This window comes from Wolffia australiana, chromosome 5 (assembly GCF_029677425.1).
Source record: "Wolffia australiana isolate 7733 chromosome 5, ASM2967742v1".
NCBI classification, from domain to species: Eukaryota; Viridiplantae; Streptophyta; class Magnoliopsida; order Alismatales; family Araceae; genus Wolffia; species Wolffia australiana.
In genome coordinates this window covers 6,102,624-6,120,363 of record NC_135839.1, presented here as the reverse complement: position 1 = coordinate 6,120,363, position 17,740 = coordinate 6,102,624, and the positions used below count along the sequence as shown (strand labels likewise).

Below are 17,740 nucleotides of genomic sequence, written 5' to 3'. Positions count from 1 at the left end.
AATAACCTATTTTCTAATATATTAACTTCTTATTGAAGTTCCAAAATACAAAATTCATCCCAATTTTACTTTGTGGAAATGATTGTAGTCTAATATTTTTATTTGTCGATTTAATGTTCCCCGTGTATTTTATTATGCCCTGAAATAGTATGTTAACCCGAACCAAACCAAGATCATCCCAAACTTTAGGTATAGGCTTAGGTTTTTGCTCAGAACAAGACCAAGATTTAATGATCACATTGAACTTATTTATTCTGCCTACGACTCAGACTGAAATAATATGTTTAATCGAGCCAAACCAAACCGAACCAAGATCAACCCGACCTTGAGGCATGGGTTTAGGTTTTTGCTTAAACCGAGACCAATGCCGTCATTCACTAACCCTGATCTATCCAGGACAGTTTAAAAAGTAGGTTGGTTGAGATGATCTATCTAGCACTGCTAAACAAACAAGATTGATTGAGATAATCTATCCAGCTATATTAAAAAAATTAGATTGATTGAGATGGTCTATCCAGCACTGTTAAGAAAAAGTAGATTGCTTGAGCTGGTCTGATCTATCCAGAACTGTTAAAAATAAGTAGATTGATTGAGATGATCTGATCTATCCAGAACTATTAAAAAAAGTAGATTGATTGAGATGATCTACCCAGAACTGTTAAAAAAGGTAGATTGATTGAGATGATCTATCCAGCACTATTAAAAAAAAGTAGATTGATTGAGATGGTCTGATCAATTCATTCACCCACTATTTTGGCATGGTTTTTGGTTGGTTCCAGCCCATTAAAAGTCAAGACTAGCCCAACAAGGCCAAAATGGTGGCCCATTAAGAAGTTAATGGGCCAAAATCGCTAATAAAAAGCCCTTGTATTAATTTTGTGGGAGTTCTTAGTTCTTGCCAAGTTCTTCGTGTGGATGTGTCTGGATTCGCGTTCTCGAGAGGGAAGATGAACGAGGGCGATGAAGATTTCGTCTTCTATGGCACGCCGATCGAAAGAGAAGAGGAGATGTCCCGTCGGAAGAGGAAGGCTGTTGGGGATGCCGGGCAGATGCGGAGTCTGCCTGTTTGGAAGCAGGAGGTCGGCTCTTAGCTCTTATTTTCTTAGATTGTGCTTTTAATCTTGTGCCTTGTACTCTGTTCTGTTTTTAATTTCATGTTTTTGATCAAGCGACGAAGATGGGTGGTTTTCGAAGGATTTGCTTGTTTTAATATTCGTTTTTAAGGGCTTTTGTGTCTCTAATTTGTCGAAAGATGGATTTTTTCCTAAAATCTCTCAATGTTCTGTTAATTCCATCTGAAAATAATTTGGACCCACTAATTATACAATTCTTCAGGCTTCGTAGTTGGTTTTACATATTGAGCATCTCAGTTTCTCTCTTTTGTTGCTATCCTTCTTCTTTGGAATTTTCCCCATTGAGCCTTGTATTTTTCTCTGTTGTTGGTTTAATGTTTTATTTTTAAACGATATGGACGGATTTCGAGGGCTTTGCGTCTTTTGTAGTCCATTTAAGGGTTTAAGTGATTTGAATTCATCGAATGGCGTTTTTTCCTATTTTCTGATTTTCTGGTTTCTAAAGTTTTCTATTCATTGGAAAATCCTTCTGAAGGTAAGTGTTGCCCTTCAATTATAAATAAAGAATCAGGCTTCGCAGTTAGCTTTATCCATTGTTCAGCACGTTTAGTGTAATTCTCCTGCGTTTCTGGTTGTACTTTCTGTGGAACCGTTCTTCGAATCGTCATGTTTTCTTTTTTTCCCTGTTTCGTTTTTCTATTTTTCTCTTTTTCACATCCTGGTTTCTTTAGTTCTTTATGATTTGGAAACTCGCACTGAAAGCAAGTGTTGCCTTTCAACTTTAAAAATCATCAGGCTTCGCAGTTGGCTCTTATTTTTCAGCATTTTTTGGGGTAAAATGTCTGCTACATAAAACAATTTATCAATCAGTCATGTTGACAAACATTCTTCACGTCGAATTAAGAGTCCCTCTAGGTTAGTCTAGATGTAGTTTCTCATCTTTAGTATGTTGATAAACTTAACTTTTTTCTTATTTACTCATTCTACTCCGTTGTTTGTTTCATGTTTCAAATAACGCTGAACACATATGTCTAAGGCTTTGCGTATTTTGTATTCAAAGCATGATTTTTTTTTTAACACAGTCGCTGATATTTTTGACTTGTAAATAAAATATTTTTAAAATCGCTTGTCCTGATAATTTATTTCAATACTTCATAAATGACATTCACTAATGATTTCGAGTTTCTCCATTTTACATTCTTACTCGATTTTTATTTTTTAGTTCTGATTCCTTCATTGAAGAAATTCTTTTTATTAAATCTCAGATAACGATCATTTCCATTGATGTCCGGCTTCTAGTGATTTGAATCCATCAAAATGCGTCTCTTTATCCAGTTTTCTTCATTTCCTCGTCTCTTAATCCTCTCTATGTCCTGGAAATTACTTCCTAAAAGAATTTTGGCCATTCTATTATGAGAAGTATCAGGCTTCACTGTTTACTTCTCCCATTGTTCTGCACGTGTTAAGGCGAAATTCTGCTTTTCTGATTGTACTTTCTATATGAAACAATTCATCAACCCATCATGTTTCAAAATGTTCTTCACTTTGCATGAAAAGTCTCTCATATGCTAGTCAAGATGAAGTTTCTCATCTTTAATGCATTGATGAAATGAACTTTTTGTTAATTTGGTGATATCTTCAGGTTACCGATGAGGAAGGACGGCGAAGATTTCATGGTGCTTTTACTGGAGGATTTTCGGCCGGGTACTACAACACAGTCGGTTCAAAAGAGGGTTAGTGTTATAAAAACCTAAGACGCTGAAGTTTTCCTTAAAAATATGTAACTATTATTGACTTTAATTTTCAGGCTGGACTCCTCAGACCTTTACTTCTTCACGAAAGAATAGAGCAGAAGTAAAGAAACAGAGCGTATATAGTTTCTTAGATGATGATGAGAAAGTGGTACGTCCAAAAGTCTCTTTTTAAAAATAATATTCGGGATCTGCTTCTCTGATAACTATGATTTGTCATATTTTCTTAACATTTGGCGCAAACTGTTATTTTTAGGAAATGGGGGGACATGGACTTGAAACTTCTTCTCAATTTGATACCTTTGGCTTCACAGCCGCGGAGGTTGCTCGGAAACAAGCTGAAAAGGATCAGAAAATGAGGTTTGTCCTCTTTATTTAAAGCATTTTTATCAAAATTTCCCCCGTTTCGTTGATTTACTTGTTTCATTTTTTATTTTAGACCATCTGCTATTCCTGGTCCAGTTCCTGACGAGATAGTTCTACCAGCGGCTAATTCTATTGGTATGTTTTTGTCCTCTACTCTCCTATCGTCATTTTGTACGGAAATAGGAGAAAAATTAAATAAATATGATGATAACAGGTGTGAAGCTGTTGATGAAAATGGGATGGCGTCACGGGCACTCTATAAAAAATTCTCACTCTGGAAAATTGTATGGTATGGTGTTTGTTCAAACCTTACGGTTGAGATTAATTTCAGAAGCTACATTCACTCTTCTTACTCGAGTATAGTTTGTGTACTAGATCATGTTTCAATGAATATGTGATTTTTTATGATATTATACGGAATATGCTCTTTCAAACCAGAATTATGTAGGATATGCGTGAATATATTGCCTTGACTTCCCCTGCAACTAATTAAATCTGTTTTTTAAATAGATGCTCGCAGAGAAGCACGAAAAGCATTTCTTGCTCTCACTGGAAACAATGGAACATCAGACGTTGTAGAAGATGACCCCGGAGCTGTTAAATCTGTCGATATTTTTGAGATACACAAGGATACGCCTGTAGGTTTTTGTGTACAGTGCGAGAAATATCTTATATTTCTCTTTTAAACTTCATTGCAGTATTTAAGGTCAACTTGAACGATTTGGTTTTCATATCATTCTTTTTTTTTGTGTAGGATTTGAATTCCCAGAAAAATCTCTGATATTATTTATGCTGAATATTTATCGATTTTAATTTTCTGGGAGCCTCTTAGCTCTTAGCAGCTACCTTGGTTACTTTGACTCATTTGTCGAAGGCAATTGATTTGAACTCCTTTCATGATCCTTTAGTGTTCCTTAGCGAGAAATCCAAACCATTTTCATCTTTCCTTTTTAAAATTATGTTTCAGGTATTCGTTCTTGAGCCTAAGAAAGACCTGCATGGATTAGGATTTGACCCTTTTAAAAACGCACCAGAGTTTAGAGGTTGAGTCTATTTGAGAACACGTTAAATATAATGTAAGTCTTAAATTCAGTTATAAATATTATATTTTTTTTTCTCTTCCAGATAGGAAGGCCGCGATGGTATTTGGAAGCAAAGCTCAGGGGACAAAAAGGGGCCTTTTTACAACTAACTGCAAGTTTCTCTCTTACCACATGCATCCTCCTGAACTCTATTAAAACTCCCAGTGGCTCTTGAAGGTTTTCAACTTTATTAATTTGATTTATCTTTCATCGCCCTACCACCAGCAGGAAAAGCTGCACCTGGGTTTGGAATTGGCGCGTTGGAAGAGTCTGGTGTGGAAGACGAAGATATCTTCTCATCTGGTAATTCGCGGGGACCGAATTGCAATGGAATCATGGTTGATTCCGGGAGATACATGATGAAATTACACATCCCTATTAGTGTTTGCTGCTGTTTTTAGGTCCTGATGAAAATTTCACTGCAAGAAATTTGTTGCTTTCTCACCGAATCGCTGTCATTCTTTGTTTGGAGATTATCAATGAAACGGTCGCCTTTGCTCCTCAGGTTTTGAGTTTGAAGAACCTTATGTTGAGGAGGAACCCATGGAAACCTTGAGAACCAAACAAGATTCCAAGCTGAGATTGACTGACAAGGAACATGGTGTGCTAGTCGGCTTCAGGCTGGCTACTGATGTAGATTACTTCATCGAAAGGTAGTTTCTTTCTCTTTCTGTCTAATTGTCCATTCATCTGTCTGTCTATTTGCCTACCTGTCTATCTTTCTATCTATCTCCAACATGCTGGATAATGGGTTTTTGCAGATTTCCTCCACCAGCGATTCCGGGAGAATTTCGACCGTATCACAAGTTCCTGACTCCTCTGCAAGCTCCCTGGAAGACAGATGATATGCCTCCCCCTCCCGAGGCTCCCCCGCCAGAGGAGAAAGACCAGAGGATCCTCATCGAGGGCTTTGCGGCCCTGGTCTCTCGCTGCGGTAAGATCTACGAAGACCTCTCTCAAGAGAAAAACAAGACAAATCCCCTCTTCTCCTTCCTCCGCGGGGGAAATGGTTATGATTTCTACGTCAGGAAGCTGTGGGAAGAGCAGCAGAAGCGGCCACACCAGAGGTTGATCCCCGCTCCTGCCTCCTCTGCCCAGAAGCTCACTGCGGAGGCTCGTGGGCGTATCCTTGGTGAGAAGCCTCTCAAGAGAACAGAGGAAACCACTACCCCCGTCCAACTTCAGTACCACCTCGCCGACTCCTTCACCATGCCCTCGTCTCTGGTAAGTTGTGTTTTCTTCATCATCATCTTCTTCTTTGGGAGTAGAGTTGTGATATTTCTTTGCAGGCGGGCGTTCCAGAGTCAGAGAAGCCCTTCAGGGATGATCCATTGAAGCAGGCAAGATTTGAGCAGTTCATCAAGGACAAGTATGAGGGAGGGCTCCGATCCATATCTTCTTCTGTTGTCGGCAGCATGTCGGAGGCAGAGCGGGCAAGAGAGCGCCTGGATTTTGAAGCTGCTGCTGAGGCCCTGTCTCAGGGGAAGAACAAGAGGTCTTCCTCTACTCTGGTGCCACCAGTGGCGGCAATGCAGTTTGTGTCTAGCGGCACCAAAGAGGAGGTATACCATTCTCATTTTCCATTATTACCTTGGAAACCCATGTAAACAGACTGTTGATTTCTCTGGATATAGAATGCAGCGGCTGTGGCAGAGAAGAAAAAAGAGAAGAACTACCCGAAGAGGGAGGAATTCCAATGGCGGCCTGCTCCCATCCTGTGCAAGCGCTTCGACCTCATCGACCCGTTCATGGGAAAGGTGACTCTTATGGGCTTCTTGAAATCGTTTATTTTTGTATTTGGTCTGGTGGGTCTTTAAAATACTGATTATGGGAATCTCGCAGCCGCCACCTCCTCCCAGAGCAAGAAGCAAGGTGGAGACTTTGATCATCATGCCAGAGATTCTCAAGTCTAAGCTGCAGGAGGCTGCCGCTGACGCGGCCCCTTCTCAGCCTTCAGATCTTCAAGAGCCTGATACCGCGGTCACTGAGAGGCCTGTCGATCTGTACAAGGTCCCCTCCCCTCTCTCCTTCTCCTTTGTTTGACTCTTGTTAAGCTGATTATTCTTTCTCTTTGACAGGCGATATTCTCAGATGATGAAGAAGATGGGGAGGAGGGAGAAAAAAAAGCTTTGGACTCTTCTGCCACCATTGCAGAGTCGAAGGCCGGAGCGAATTCGACATTAAACAAACTGATTGCTGGAGATTTTCTTCAGTCCTTGGGACAAGAGCTAGGGCTAGCAGTTCCTGATCATCCATCCGTGCCCGTCTCAAGGAAACCTAGTGGGATTGGAGATCCCACGAAGCTGGTGGAATCTTCGTCCAAGGGCAAATCAGCTCAACAGAACGCAACAGATCAGGCCATTGATCGACGGAGGGCAAGCGATGGATATGATTCAGAGAATTCTCACTCAGACACCGACTCTGGCAGTCACTCTGACTCGGGTTCCAAGAGGAAGAAGAAGCACTCAAAGCAACATTCCTCCCACAGAAGCAGGAGTCATTCCAAGCACCATGAGAGGAGAAAGCGATCTCCCTCTAGGCGCTCGAGATCACGGGAGAGGTCAAGGAGCCATAGAAGACGCCACTGACTTGCTGGGTGTGAGGTTATATCCTTCTCTATGCACATATGTGTTTTGCTCTCTTTTAGACTCTCTTTGCTGCCATTATGATCCTGTGGTCCACTGTCAACATTTTGAGATATTAATGCATGAGCCGTTTATTTTCTCATTTTCTGGTTTTTTTTACTTATCAGAAACTGTAATAAATTGTAGGAAAAGATGAGATAGTGGACTGCAGAGAGAATTGAGAATGTGGAGAAGAGACAGAGAACTGATCTTTATTACTGAACAGATGCCCTTTTATACAAATTTTCACAGAGAGAGAGAGAGAGGTTAATGCTTTTGTCCAACGGTCAAAAACTGACCGTTGGAAAAAGCTGCAGAAGAGATCCCTTTTTCAAAAAGGACTTCCAACAGCTATATTTATAGCTGTTGGAGGCTGGGCCCGATATAAATCAGGCCCAGCATATATTAGGTCCTTAATGGACCTAATATATTCCCTAAATGGGCCCCTCACTATTGGGCCCTTAATGGGTCCTTAGTGGGCCGTTAATGGGCCCTTATTGGGCCTTTATTTAAATCCATTTTAGGTTAGTTTTTCCATTAGATCCCTAGGATTAGTCTATTACACGTACATGGCCTCAGGCCCATAAGTTAGTAAAATTGGCCCTAACTGGGCCGTGATGATCTAACACCCCCCCTCAAGTTGGGTATAGATGTTAATCATGCCCAACTTGGACACCAAGGCCTGGAATTGTGGTCCTGGGATCCCCTTCGTGAAAATGTCTGCAGTCTGCTCCAAGGTGGGAGTATACTGTGGGATGATGAAGCCATCATCAATGCTCTGCTTGATGAAGTGTCTAGCCACTCGTGCGTGTTTGGTGCGTTCGTGCTGAACCGGGTTCTTGGCCATGGCGATGGCCGACTTGCTATCTGAAAGAAGAGTCATACCTTTGCCTTGGTATAGATGTAGGTCTTGTAAGATGCCTTTCAACCACATGCCTTCACATACGCCCTTTTTTAAGGCCCGAAGCTCTGCTTCAACACTCGAAAGGGAAACTTCTTTCTGCTTTTTACTGCGCCATGTAACAAGGTTACCTCCAATGAAGCTACAATAGCCGGATGTGGATCGGCTGTCCTCGAAGGAACCTGCATAATCAGAGTCAGTAAAAAGAACTACACTAGGCTCACCTCCTGATCGGAACAGTAGGCCTTGTCCAATAGAACCCTTGAGGTAGGACAGAATCCGATCTGCTGCTCCTTGATGTGACTCTCGTGGGTCGTTCATGAACTGGTTGAGGGAATTCACAGCAAAAGCTGTCTGGCCTTGTGTGGTTCAGATAGAGCAACCTGCCAATGAGTCTTTGAAATGATGACTTGTCGATTGGGGCGTCTTTGTCATGTTGTTCTGCCTTTAACTTCACATTGACATCGACTGGAGTAGCTGATGGTCTGCAGTCCAATTTTCCTGTTTCCTTTAGTAAATCCAGGATATACTTATGTTGAGTGAGTAAAATCCCCGATTTTGAATATGCAACTTCAATTCCTAGAAAATATGTCAAAAGCCCTAAAGCTTTGATGTCAAATGATGAGGAAAGATGCTTCTCAAGCCTCTGGACTTCTTCATGGTCATTTCCCGTGATAATGATGTCATCTACATACACTTTTAAAACTGCTAATTTTCCCTCCTCACCATGGCTTATAAAGAGGGTGTGATCTCCCTCACTTTGGAGGTATCCAGCTGCGATCATGGCCTTTGAAAACTTACCAAACTAGGCCCTGGGAGACTGTTTAAGTCCATATAACAACTTTCTGAGATGGCATACATCCTCAGCTCTTTCACTCACGGAATATCCAGGGGGTGGTGCCATGTATACCTCTTCCGCTAAGTCTCCATGTAAGAAAGCGTTCTTTACGTCGTACTGGTATAGTTTCCATCTGAGTATTGCTGCAAGGGAAATCAAAACTCTTACCGTATTTAGTTTGACTATCGGGGCAAATGTCTCATTGTAATCAATACCATAGGACTGGGTGTATCCTTGAGCTATCAGTCGGGCCTTGTACCTAGCAATTGATCCATCCGAGTGATGTTTGATGGTAAATACCCATCTGCTGCCTATTACCTTTTTTCCAGCCGGGAGTGGGCACAACTCCCAAGTACCGTTCCTTTCTAGTGCTTCCATTTTTTCATCCATCGCTTTCTTCCACTCGGGGTAGGCCATAGTTTCTTTGACGTTCTTCGGGACCGATACTGTCATTAATGCTTGAACAACTCTATTATATTCTGGAGATATCCGAATGTACGAAACATAATTGCTTACTGGATAAAGTTTAGTTTTTGTGCACCTTCGCTCACTTTTGCTGATGGCAATGGACCACCCGTTGTTACTTGGATGATCCTCAATAGCAGGGGATATTTCTTCACTTGGAACTTCCTCTGGTGTATGGAATTCCTCCTCCTCAGCCGGACTTGGAGCTGTGCTCTCATCAGGTTCTTGTTCACTGTGTTCCGGTGATGGAATTCGGCTGGGCTCACCATCCTCAATGTCTGTCTCACTGGAGTCCAGATAGAGATCCGACCTAACTGTTTCATCATGAAACATTCGAAACTCGTCAAATTTAACGTCTGATGAAATGAAGAACCTTCTGGAGCTTGGGTGATAACACTTGTAGCCTTTTTGAGTGGTGGAGTATCCCAGAAACACACATTTCATGGCCCTATGGTCCAATTTTCCTGCATGATGTACGTGGACATACACTGTACAACCAAACACCTTGGCTGGCAGATTAGTTCTCAAAGAAACACTTGGAAATTCAGAAGATAAAAGGTGAATAGGTGCATAAAAATTCAATGTTTTTGATACTGTCCTATTAATCAGATGGGTGGTTGTTGCTACTGCTTCAGCCCAATAATTCTTAGGGCAATTTCCCTGGAATAGAAGTGCTCAGGCATATGACATAATATGCCCAATTTTCCTCTCAGCAAGCCCATTTTGTTGAGGAGTATTCACACAGGATGACTGGTGAATTATTCCATTTGCTTCCATGTGTTGATTAACTTCTCCACAGAAGTATTCCCTAGCATTATCGGATCTGAAGTTCTTAACCTTCTTACCAAACTGATTGTGAATCATTTCACAGAACAGAGTAATAATAGATGGGACTTCAGCCCTTAGATTTCAGTAGATATACCCACGTATATCTAGAAAAATCATCCACAAATAAGATGAACCACCGATGATGTGCCAAGCCGGATATGGAGCAAGGTCCCCATACGTCACTATGGACATTCAAATGCAGAGAGGGCCCTAAGATTTGTACTTGGATAGGGTGACCGTTTATGTTTAGCGAATTGACAACTTTCACAATTAAGGTGCTCAAACGAAATTCCTTTAAATAATTGAGGATGTGAATGTTTCAAAATATGAAATGAGGGGTGTCCTAGTCTCCTATGGAGAAGGATGACCCGTTCTTCGCTTTGGGCAGCATAGGTCACCTTCTGCTCCCCATCTTCCCATAGATCGTCTAGCAAGAGAAGCCCTCCTCTCCTGCTAACAGACGAAATCCTCTGCCCGGTGCCCTTTAGGCAGAGAAAACATGAATCAGAGTCTAAAATAAACCGCCACCCCGTATCATCTACCAACTGAATTAAAGACAGAAGATTAGCCTTTAATTCTGGTACATGTAACACTCCTTCCAATCTCTTTCCTTTAATCATGATATTCCCTCTTCCTGCTACTTCTAAGATTCCCCCATTTGCAGTAAATACTTTAAGATCCTTTGTTTCAATCTCATTGGATTGAAACAGTGTCTTGTGAGGTGACATATGGTCTGTCGCCCCTGAATCTAAAACCCAAGATGCCGAAATTGACGTAGTGTTCTTAAATGTTGTAAATGCAAAGTGCTTACCCGACTGTACCAATGATGCGGAGCTCATTTTCTGCAAAATCTTGCTTACTTCAGACTGTATCATCTTCTGGATTTCGCTTCCTGCCTCATTTCTTTCAGTAGAGAGAGGTTCCCCCCCTTCACTAGCCACGTAGGCCTTCTTGTGCTGCCCTGGATTCCAGGTGCCTTTCCGTATCTGTTCTTCCTTCCACGCCAGCTTCCGACAGTCCTTTTTGATGTGGTCGGTCTTCCTGCAATATCCACAGACTAGGTCCGAAGTATTACCTTCCTTCGGTGTTGCTTTCTGATGTTGGGGTGCCGGAGATGGCACAGAGGTGTTCTGCGGCTCCTTCTTGGCTAGATGAGCTGCTGCAGTAGGGGTGGGGGCCTCACCATTTTTAGTGCCGAGTTTCTTCCGGCTCTCTGCTCCTTGAAGCTCAGAAATTGCCTCTGCCAATGTAGGGAATCGTTCCCTATGCAGCAGTTGACTCTGTAGAGTCTCATATTCCGGATTCAGACCCATCAGAAACTGAAGGGTTTTGAACTTGACTTCTCTAGTGTAAGAGAGTGAACTCTTATCACCTGTGGGCCATAGGACATCTAGCTCTCTCCAAATGGCCTTCAGTCGTGCAGAATAGGTGGAGATCGTCAAGCTCCCTTGCTTTAGTGTACGTTCTTGTTCTCGCAGATCATACACTCGAAAATCGCCGTACATTTCTGCACACGACTTCTTAATTTCCTGCCATAGGTTTCGAACGCAGCTGATCAGGAGATAATCATCTCGCTGTTCATCCTCCATGTTCTTGATCATCCAATTCGTGATGAGAGCCTCTTCGGACTCCCAGACTTCACTGCGCGGATCTTCTTCTGCAGGCGCCTCATCAGACAAGTGTCTGCCCAGGTACATCGCCTTGAGGGTTCTCTCAGCGATCGTCACCCATTTTTGGCCGTTAAGGCCATTGTACTTCATGTCCGAATCGGGCAAAACAAGTCTGGTCTGGACTGGGGCGGTGACGAGGGCAGTAACTTGAGCATTTGGAGCTGTGGGAGTAGCCTTGGATGAAAGCTCTTCCACTTTTCTGCTTTTGCCGCCATTCTGGTTCTGGTTTTGCCACCCATAATTTCCAAAAATAAGAGTAGATTCTCACCAAAAAGAAGGGGCCTGCCTCTTGGATTAAGAGCAGGGAATTTCAGCTGCTGAAGATGCGCTAACTCAGGGAGAAATCCTCTGAGAAAGCCACCCACAATTGATGTCCTGCTTCGTGACGGAAGACAGGGGAAGAAACTACAAGGAGCACTTGGATCAGGGAGATAACTCTCTCTGAGAAGCCTCCAACCACACTGCACTCTTGAATTCTGCTGAGTTCAGGATCGGAAATGCTCTGATACCTTGTAATAAATTGTAGGAAAAGATGAGATAGTGGACTGCAGAGAGAATTGAGAGTGTGGAGAAGAGACAGAGAAATTGGGGCAAAATGAACTGATCTTTATTACTAAACAGATGCCCTTTTATACAAATTTTCACAGAGAGAGAGAGAGAGGTTAATGCTTTTGTCCAACGGTCAAAAACTGACCGTTGGAAAAAGCTGCAGAAGAGATCCCTTTTTCAAAAAGGACTTCCAACAGCTATATTTATAGCTGTTGGAGGCTGGGCCCGATATAAATCAGGCCCAGCATATATTAGGTCCTTAATGGACCTAATATATTCCCTAAATGGGCCCCTCACTATTGGGCCCTTAATGGGTCCTTAGTGGGCCGTTAATGGGCCCTTATTGGGCCTTTATTTAAATCCATTTTATGTTAGTTTTTCCATTAGATCCCTAGGATTTAACTGGGCCGTGATGATCTAACAGAAACCATGGAAGACATCACAGACTTGCCAGATTGAGGTTTCATCCATCTCTATATGCACATGTATTTGTGTTCTACCTATCTCTCGTTCCCGCCATTGAGGTATTGTGGTTAACTGTCAATGTTTTCAAAGAGATTAATGGATGGGTCATTCAGATTTCCATTTCACTTGTATTTTACTTATCAAAGAAGATCCAGAGAAGTTTATTGTGTTTCTCGTAGTGTACTTGCCCCACGTAGTATAAGTATCCCATGTATTTTTGCTTCTTTTTAGAACTCCCATGTGGACCACATGTGACATGTTTTTTAAGTGACTTTTACCCACAAGGGAATAAGTGACTTAAGTGGGCTGAAATTCAGCTGGCTGTGTATCTTGTTCGCTGAATAGCCACTATATTACGTTCTGTATTACTCCACTGATTCTCCGGTCATATATTTGTGCTCTCTATGTTTGTTTTCTCTCTTCTCTCTCTCTCTTCGCTGCTGTTGATATATTTTGGTTAACTGTCAATGTTTTAGGAGAGATTAATGGATGGGTCATTTCTTTTTTTCATTATCTGGTGTTCTACTTAGCAGAAACCAAAGAAGAGTCCACATACTTTCCGGATTGAGGTTACTTCCCTCTCTATTAACATATATTTTTGTCTTCTTTTCTATCTCTCTTCATCTCTCTTTGCCGCCGTACGGGTCCTGTGGTTCACTGTTATTTTTTTGAGAGAAATTAATTTAGCTGTCTCATTCTAGAGTGTTCTACTTTTCAGAGAAGCCACAGAGGATACCATTGACTTTATGGGTTGAGGTACATGTGTGTTAAAAAATTCACAAATTCTCATGCCTCCCCAAGTACATATAGTTGTGTTTTTTCCCCAGTCTATCGTAGTGTTTTGCCATTGTTTCTTTGATAGTAGATGGACCACTGTCCACATTTTAAGAGAAATGGAAGGCTACTGATTAGGTCTTCTCTTCATTGAAATGGATCACTTGTAATATATGGATGCTTCATTTAATAAATTGATCTGCTGTCATCCTTGATTCAATGGCCTGACTAGAAGAGTGGAGTTAAATAGGTTGAATTTTACTCTAAGTCAACTCTTGAGAAAACATTATATTATTATGAAACTTTGGTATAAGTTTATTTATTAGATTTTTTTCATTTATATACGACTAGACTCAGTATTATTCATGAAGGTTGAGAATTTTATTACAAATTCCCAATTTTTAATTGCATATATGTGTACGAATGTCTGTACAAGAGGACTAGATGCTGCACAGAGTATCCTGGATAAGAAGCCCAAAATGGAGGTGTATATCTCTATATTTTATACATCGAAGAAGAAGGCTAAAATTCATAGTAATATCATAAATTCCGATGCGTATCTGTACGGAGATGAAGTTAAAAGTCAGAGTAATATCATAAATGGAGATGTATAGATCTATGTTTTATGCATTGATATTTAGATAAAAATGTTAAGAAACTTGTTGAGAAGGATCAATGAAGAACTCCAACTTTACCTTAGTTTTCTCTCTTGCTCTCTCTCATTGAACCCTGGATGATTGGAGAATACAATTTTACGAATACTTCATTAACCTTTCTCAGAGGGATTCATGGAATTAAATAATGTAAATCCATACATTTGTATAGGGTAGTTTTGACAAACCTGGTTTTCTGAAACCAGTTGTCACACGGTCAAATCTCGAGCTAGGACTCTTTGCACGGAATTGGCGTGTGCCGGCCTCAGTGCTTGGGCAGAACACTGAGCCGCCTTGATCTCTTGCAGCGTAAGCTCTTGGGATTGCTTAAGATCGCATAGAGGGTTAGAGGAAATGGTGGTGCTAGGCACCGTCAGTGAATTTGGTCATTGCATTAATATCTTGAAGATTACATCACGGATACATGGGGGAAGACGAGGGTTGTTACAAGGAACGAGGCGAGGCGCCTTGCGCCAAGGTAATGTCGGCGCACCGCCTCAGAGCCGCCGCTTCGTGCGAGTGCGCCCGCTCTGCCGCTCAGCCGTGCGCCGGGCCGGGCACCGCGCGCCTGCGGGCGTGGTGATCACACACGCCACCCCTGCCTTGACGATCACACACGCCACCAGCACCCGTGTCTACACTCTGGCGCGCAGTCTGCGTGATGCCGCCGCATTCGACGCCCCCGAGCTGGGCGCTGCGCGCCCAACACTACCTGCAGGAGCGCTGCGCGCCCGTTGTGCCGTCTCGGCGCTCTCTGTGCGCCACTTGCCTTAGTCTCCTGGCGGGATGTCTCCCTACTGCGCGCCCCGCACACGCAATGCGTGCGCTGCCCGCGCGGCCGCTGCGGGACATCCCGCACAACTCCGCGCGCTGCACCCACGGCATGCCGCCCGGCCTGCGCGTGCCCCACTCGCGCGCAGCACTTCCCGCTCCCGCGTGCAGCGCTCGGCGCTGGCGCCCGCGCGTGGCGCTTGGCTTTGGCGCTCGGCGCTTGGCGCGCGCACACGCCGATCAGCCCATACGCCCAACACGCGCGGACAGTACCTGATCCGTCCCGCTAGGGGCGTGGACAGGCACGTGCGCAGGCTGCCGTGAATCACCAACGACAGTGGAAATGGCCTAATAGATCAGGTATTTGGATATCACTATCCATTATGACTTAGTCCTTAAAATGTCGTGAGCCAAAAAAATGCGGACAAACCTTCCCAATAAGCACGTAGGCCTCTGGGCAAGGAATGCCGCCTAGTTAGGGGCCTAACACTGGCTCACATAATATCTTATAAGGATAATATATAAAATATATAAAGAGACACACCTAGGCTGACCATCATCCAAGCTAATAGACTGGAAGAGTCTATCAAACATCAATGGGAGGTGCTTGAGACATTATGTAGAAGAAGAGAGGAAGAGGAAGCCAAGAATTTTGGGATACAACAATTCTTGGTAGGCTGAGTCAAATACAGCTCCCAGTCAAAGAATTCGCTTCAAAACATTTGTTCATAAATATTATTTTTGTGTATTTAAGAAAGTAAAAACTCAATCTTCCCATGATGACAAAATTGGTCAAACATTTTTTTCTACTTATTTTGATACGTCATCCAAAGGACTGCCAATCCCTCCCCTTTTGGTGCACACTAGGGCTTTCCATTCAGAGATGACCTTGTTATAATATAAGCTTCCATTTTTTATTTCCATTATCATCATCAAGGATGATACTTATTTGAATGGAGAATAATGATGACTGCTGAGAACTGGACAACAATGAATCACTGAAGAGTAAATAGAAAGATATAGAGAGAAAATATATGTCGCGTTTCCATTGACCTTTTTCTTCCCTTGTTATCTCGTTCTCATTATTAGGATAATGATGTTTTAATTTTTTTAGATTTTATGTATTTTAAGTCACTTTTTTATGTCATATTCTGAAATAGAATTATTTTTTGAGTCAAAATATGCTTTTAATGAATTTCTTGACATTAAATTCATGAATATATTATTTTTATAAGTCAGAAAATATATTTTTATATTTTAGCATATAATTAACATATTATAAAATAATTAAGGATTTTCTAGTTAGGATCACTACCATGCCACGTGTCCCTTTTGATATGACCAAACCGCTATGAATCACCAACTTTCACAATGATTGGCATCTCCAATCATTGGAAAGATGACATTATGGAATTAAAAATTTAGATGCCACAATTGGTAATCATGGAAAATGCTTTATTATTTTTTAAAAATTTCAGGGGGTGGCATGGCTCAAGAAAAAAGAGGCTGGACTTATTTCACAATAAATGAGATTTAAAGGTCAACAAAAAGATATGTTAAACATTATTTGATTACTTAAAAAGTCAACAATACCAGAATCAGACACGTGGTGGGTGCAAAGCATATACATGTATACAAGTGGCACCATGTGTAAACATGGTGCACACATGTCCATATGTGAATGACACAAATAAACAGAGTAACAATGTGGTGGATGCTGCCACTTCGCAGCGTCAAAGTTTTAAAGCATTACATAGATTAGTTTTTCTTAGTCATTTTGTGCTCAAGGATGGTAACATAAATTATTAATGGGTTACTATGAAAATATTTACATGTTTATTTGGATTACTATGGTTATATTTGATTTTTATAAAGCCTAAATTATTAAATTCATTCTTATAATGATATTATGCAATAAAATAATATCTTAGTTGGAATATAATTTTCATGAATTTTCAGACATTATATTTATGAAAATATGATTTTTCTAAGTTGAAAGATATATTTATTTATATTTTTGGCTTTACATTTATATGAATTATTAATGTATTTTTGGGTTTTACTTCCGCCACGTCAGTTGTCTTTGTTTGATTCTTCAAATGACGATCAATAGATTATTCCAATTAATGATTGGAAACATCCAATCAGTAAGTCTTGATGATTAATATCAGCCAATCATTAAGATGATACTGTTGGGAAATCAAGATTAGCCACGTGGGGGCACATCGTCAACACTCATTGGAGAAACTCTAGATTGGTCCCCATTCGATCGAATCAAATGGAAACCTGTGGGGGCTTAATTTTTTACCTTAGGTATATAAATTAATATTTATTAAATGAATTCTAAGTCATAAAAGTATATAAAAGGAATATGATGCTGAAAAAATCCCTTAAAATAAATTAAAACCAAAAAATCAGAATTATTTGAATGCATATATATTTCTGTACATTTTATATGTTTTTGGTATTATTAATTTATAATTTATCATGTTATCATTTGAATTAACCAAATATGTATGCATTAGTTCGAAATTCCAACTTTTGCACATTATGGTTATTTTTATCTAACTTCATTGACTTCTATAAAGTCAAGAAGTTTGATTACTGATGAGTATTTCATAGTTCCAAATGTGCAGAAATTTACTGGAATTATAAGATACAATTCTTAGGGAGTTGGAGAACTTTTGGGAGCTTAGTGATTGTCAAAATGGGCTGAAATGATGAAATGGTGTTGTGGGTTTTTAAAAGAGAAATCAGAGGGGATTGGGCCATGACCTGACCTATCTATTGGGCCTTCAAACACCTTAAAAAAGAAACAAGCCGGAAATTATAAGGCAAAACTCTCAACAAATGGAGAAAAAGAGGCAAAATGGCAAGAAAAGAGGATAGAAAATGCCCAAAGGGGTATTTTTAGTAATTCTTAAAATATA

General features: G+C 41.1%; 1 protein-coding gene across 4 annotated transcripts; it reads left to right on the top strand.

The window, feature by feature from the left end:
* The first annotated feature begins 901 nt into the window (after window positions 1-901).
* TGH (SWAP (Suppressor-of-White-APricot)/surp domain-containing protein) lies at window positions 902-13,594 on the top strand. 4 transcript variants are annotated; one of them, XR_013581429.1, is made up of 18 exons: window positions 902-1,079; window positions 2,716-2,806; window positions 2,881-2,975; window positions 3,081-3,184; window positions 3,264-3,325; window positions 3,405-3,479; window positions 3,701-3,828; window positions 4,158-4,233; window positions 4,316-4,384; window positions 4,498-4,575; window positions 4,778-4,925; window positions 5,034-5,496; window positions 5,562-5,834; window positions 5,907-6,029; window positions 6,115-6,282; window positions 6,351-6,875; window positions 13,089-13,181; window positions 13,331-13,594. XR_013581429.1 is itself a non-coding variant. In XM_078574982.1 (17 exons), the coding sequence occupies exons 1-16, from the start codon at window positions 948-950 to the stop codon at window positions 6,858-6,860; spliced, it is 2,595 nt and encodes an 864-aa protein (XP_078431108.1). In that variant the 5' UTR covers window positions 902-947; the 3' UTR covers window positions 6,861-6,875; window positions 13,331-13,594. The 4 variants fall into 4 exon arrangements, 3 of the variants coding, with proteins under 3 accessions (XP_078431108.1, XP_078431107.1, XP_078431106.1); XM_078574982.1 differs by lacking the exon at window positions 13,089-13,181; XM_078574981.1 differs by lacking the exons at window positions 13,089-13,181; window positions 13,331-13,594 and adding an exon at window positions 12,572-13,017.
* Window positions 13,595-17,740: the final 4,146 nt, after the last annotated feature.

Excerpts from the sequence above, each read along its gene's own strand:
- TGH (XM_078574982.1), top strand. The coding sequence starts at position 948 with ATGAACGAGGGCGATGAAGATTTCGTCTTCTATGGCACGCCGATCGAA. Across the intron at positions 1,080-2,715 it reads TGCCTGTTTGGAAGCAGGAG|GTTACCGATGAGGAAGGACG; the intron begins GTCGGCTCTTAG and ends TGATATCTTCAG. Across the intron at positions 5,497-5,561 it reads TCACCATGCCCTCGTCTCTG|GCGGGCGTTCCAGAGTCAGA; the intron begins GTAAGTTGTGTT and ends ATTTCTTTGCAG.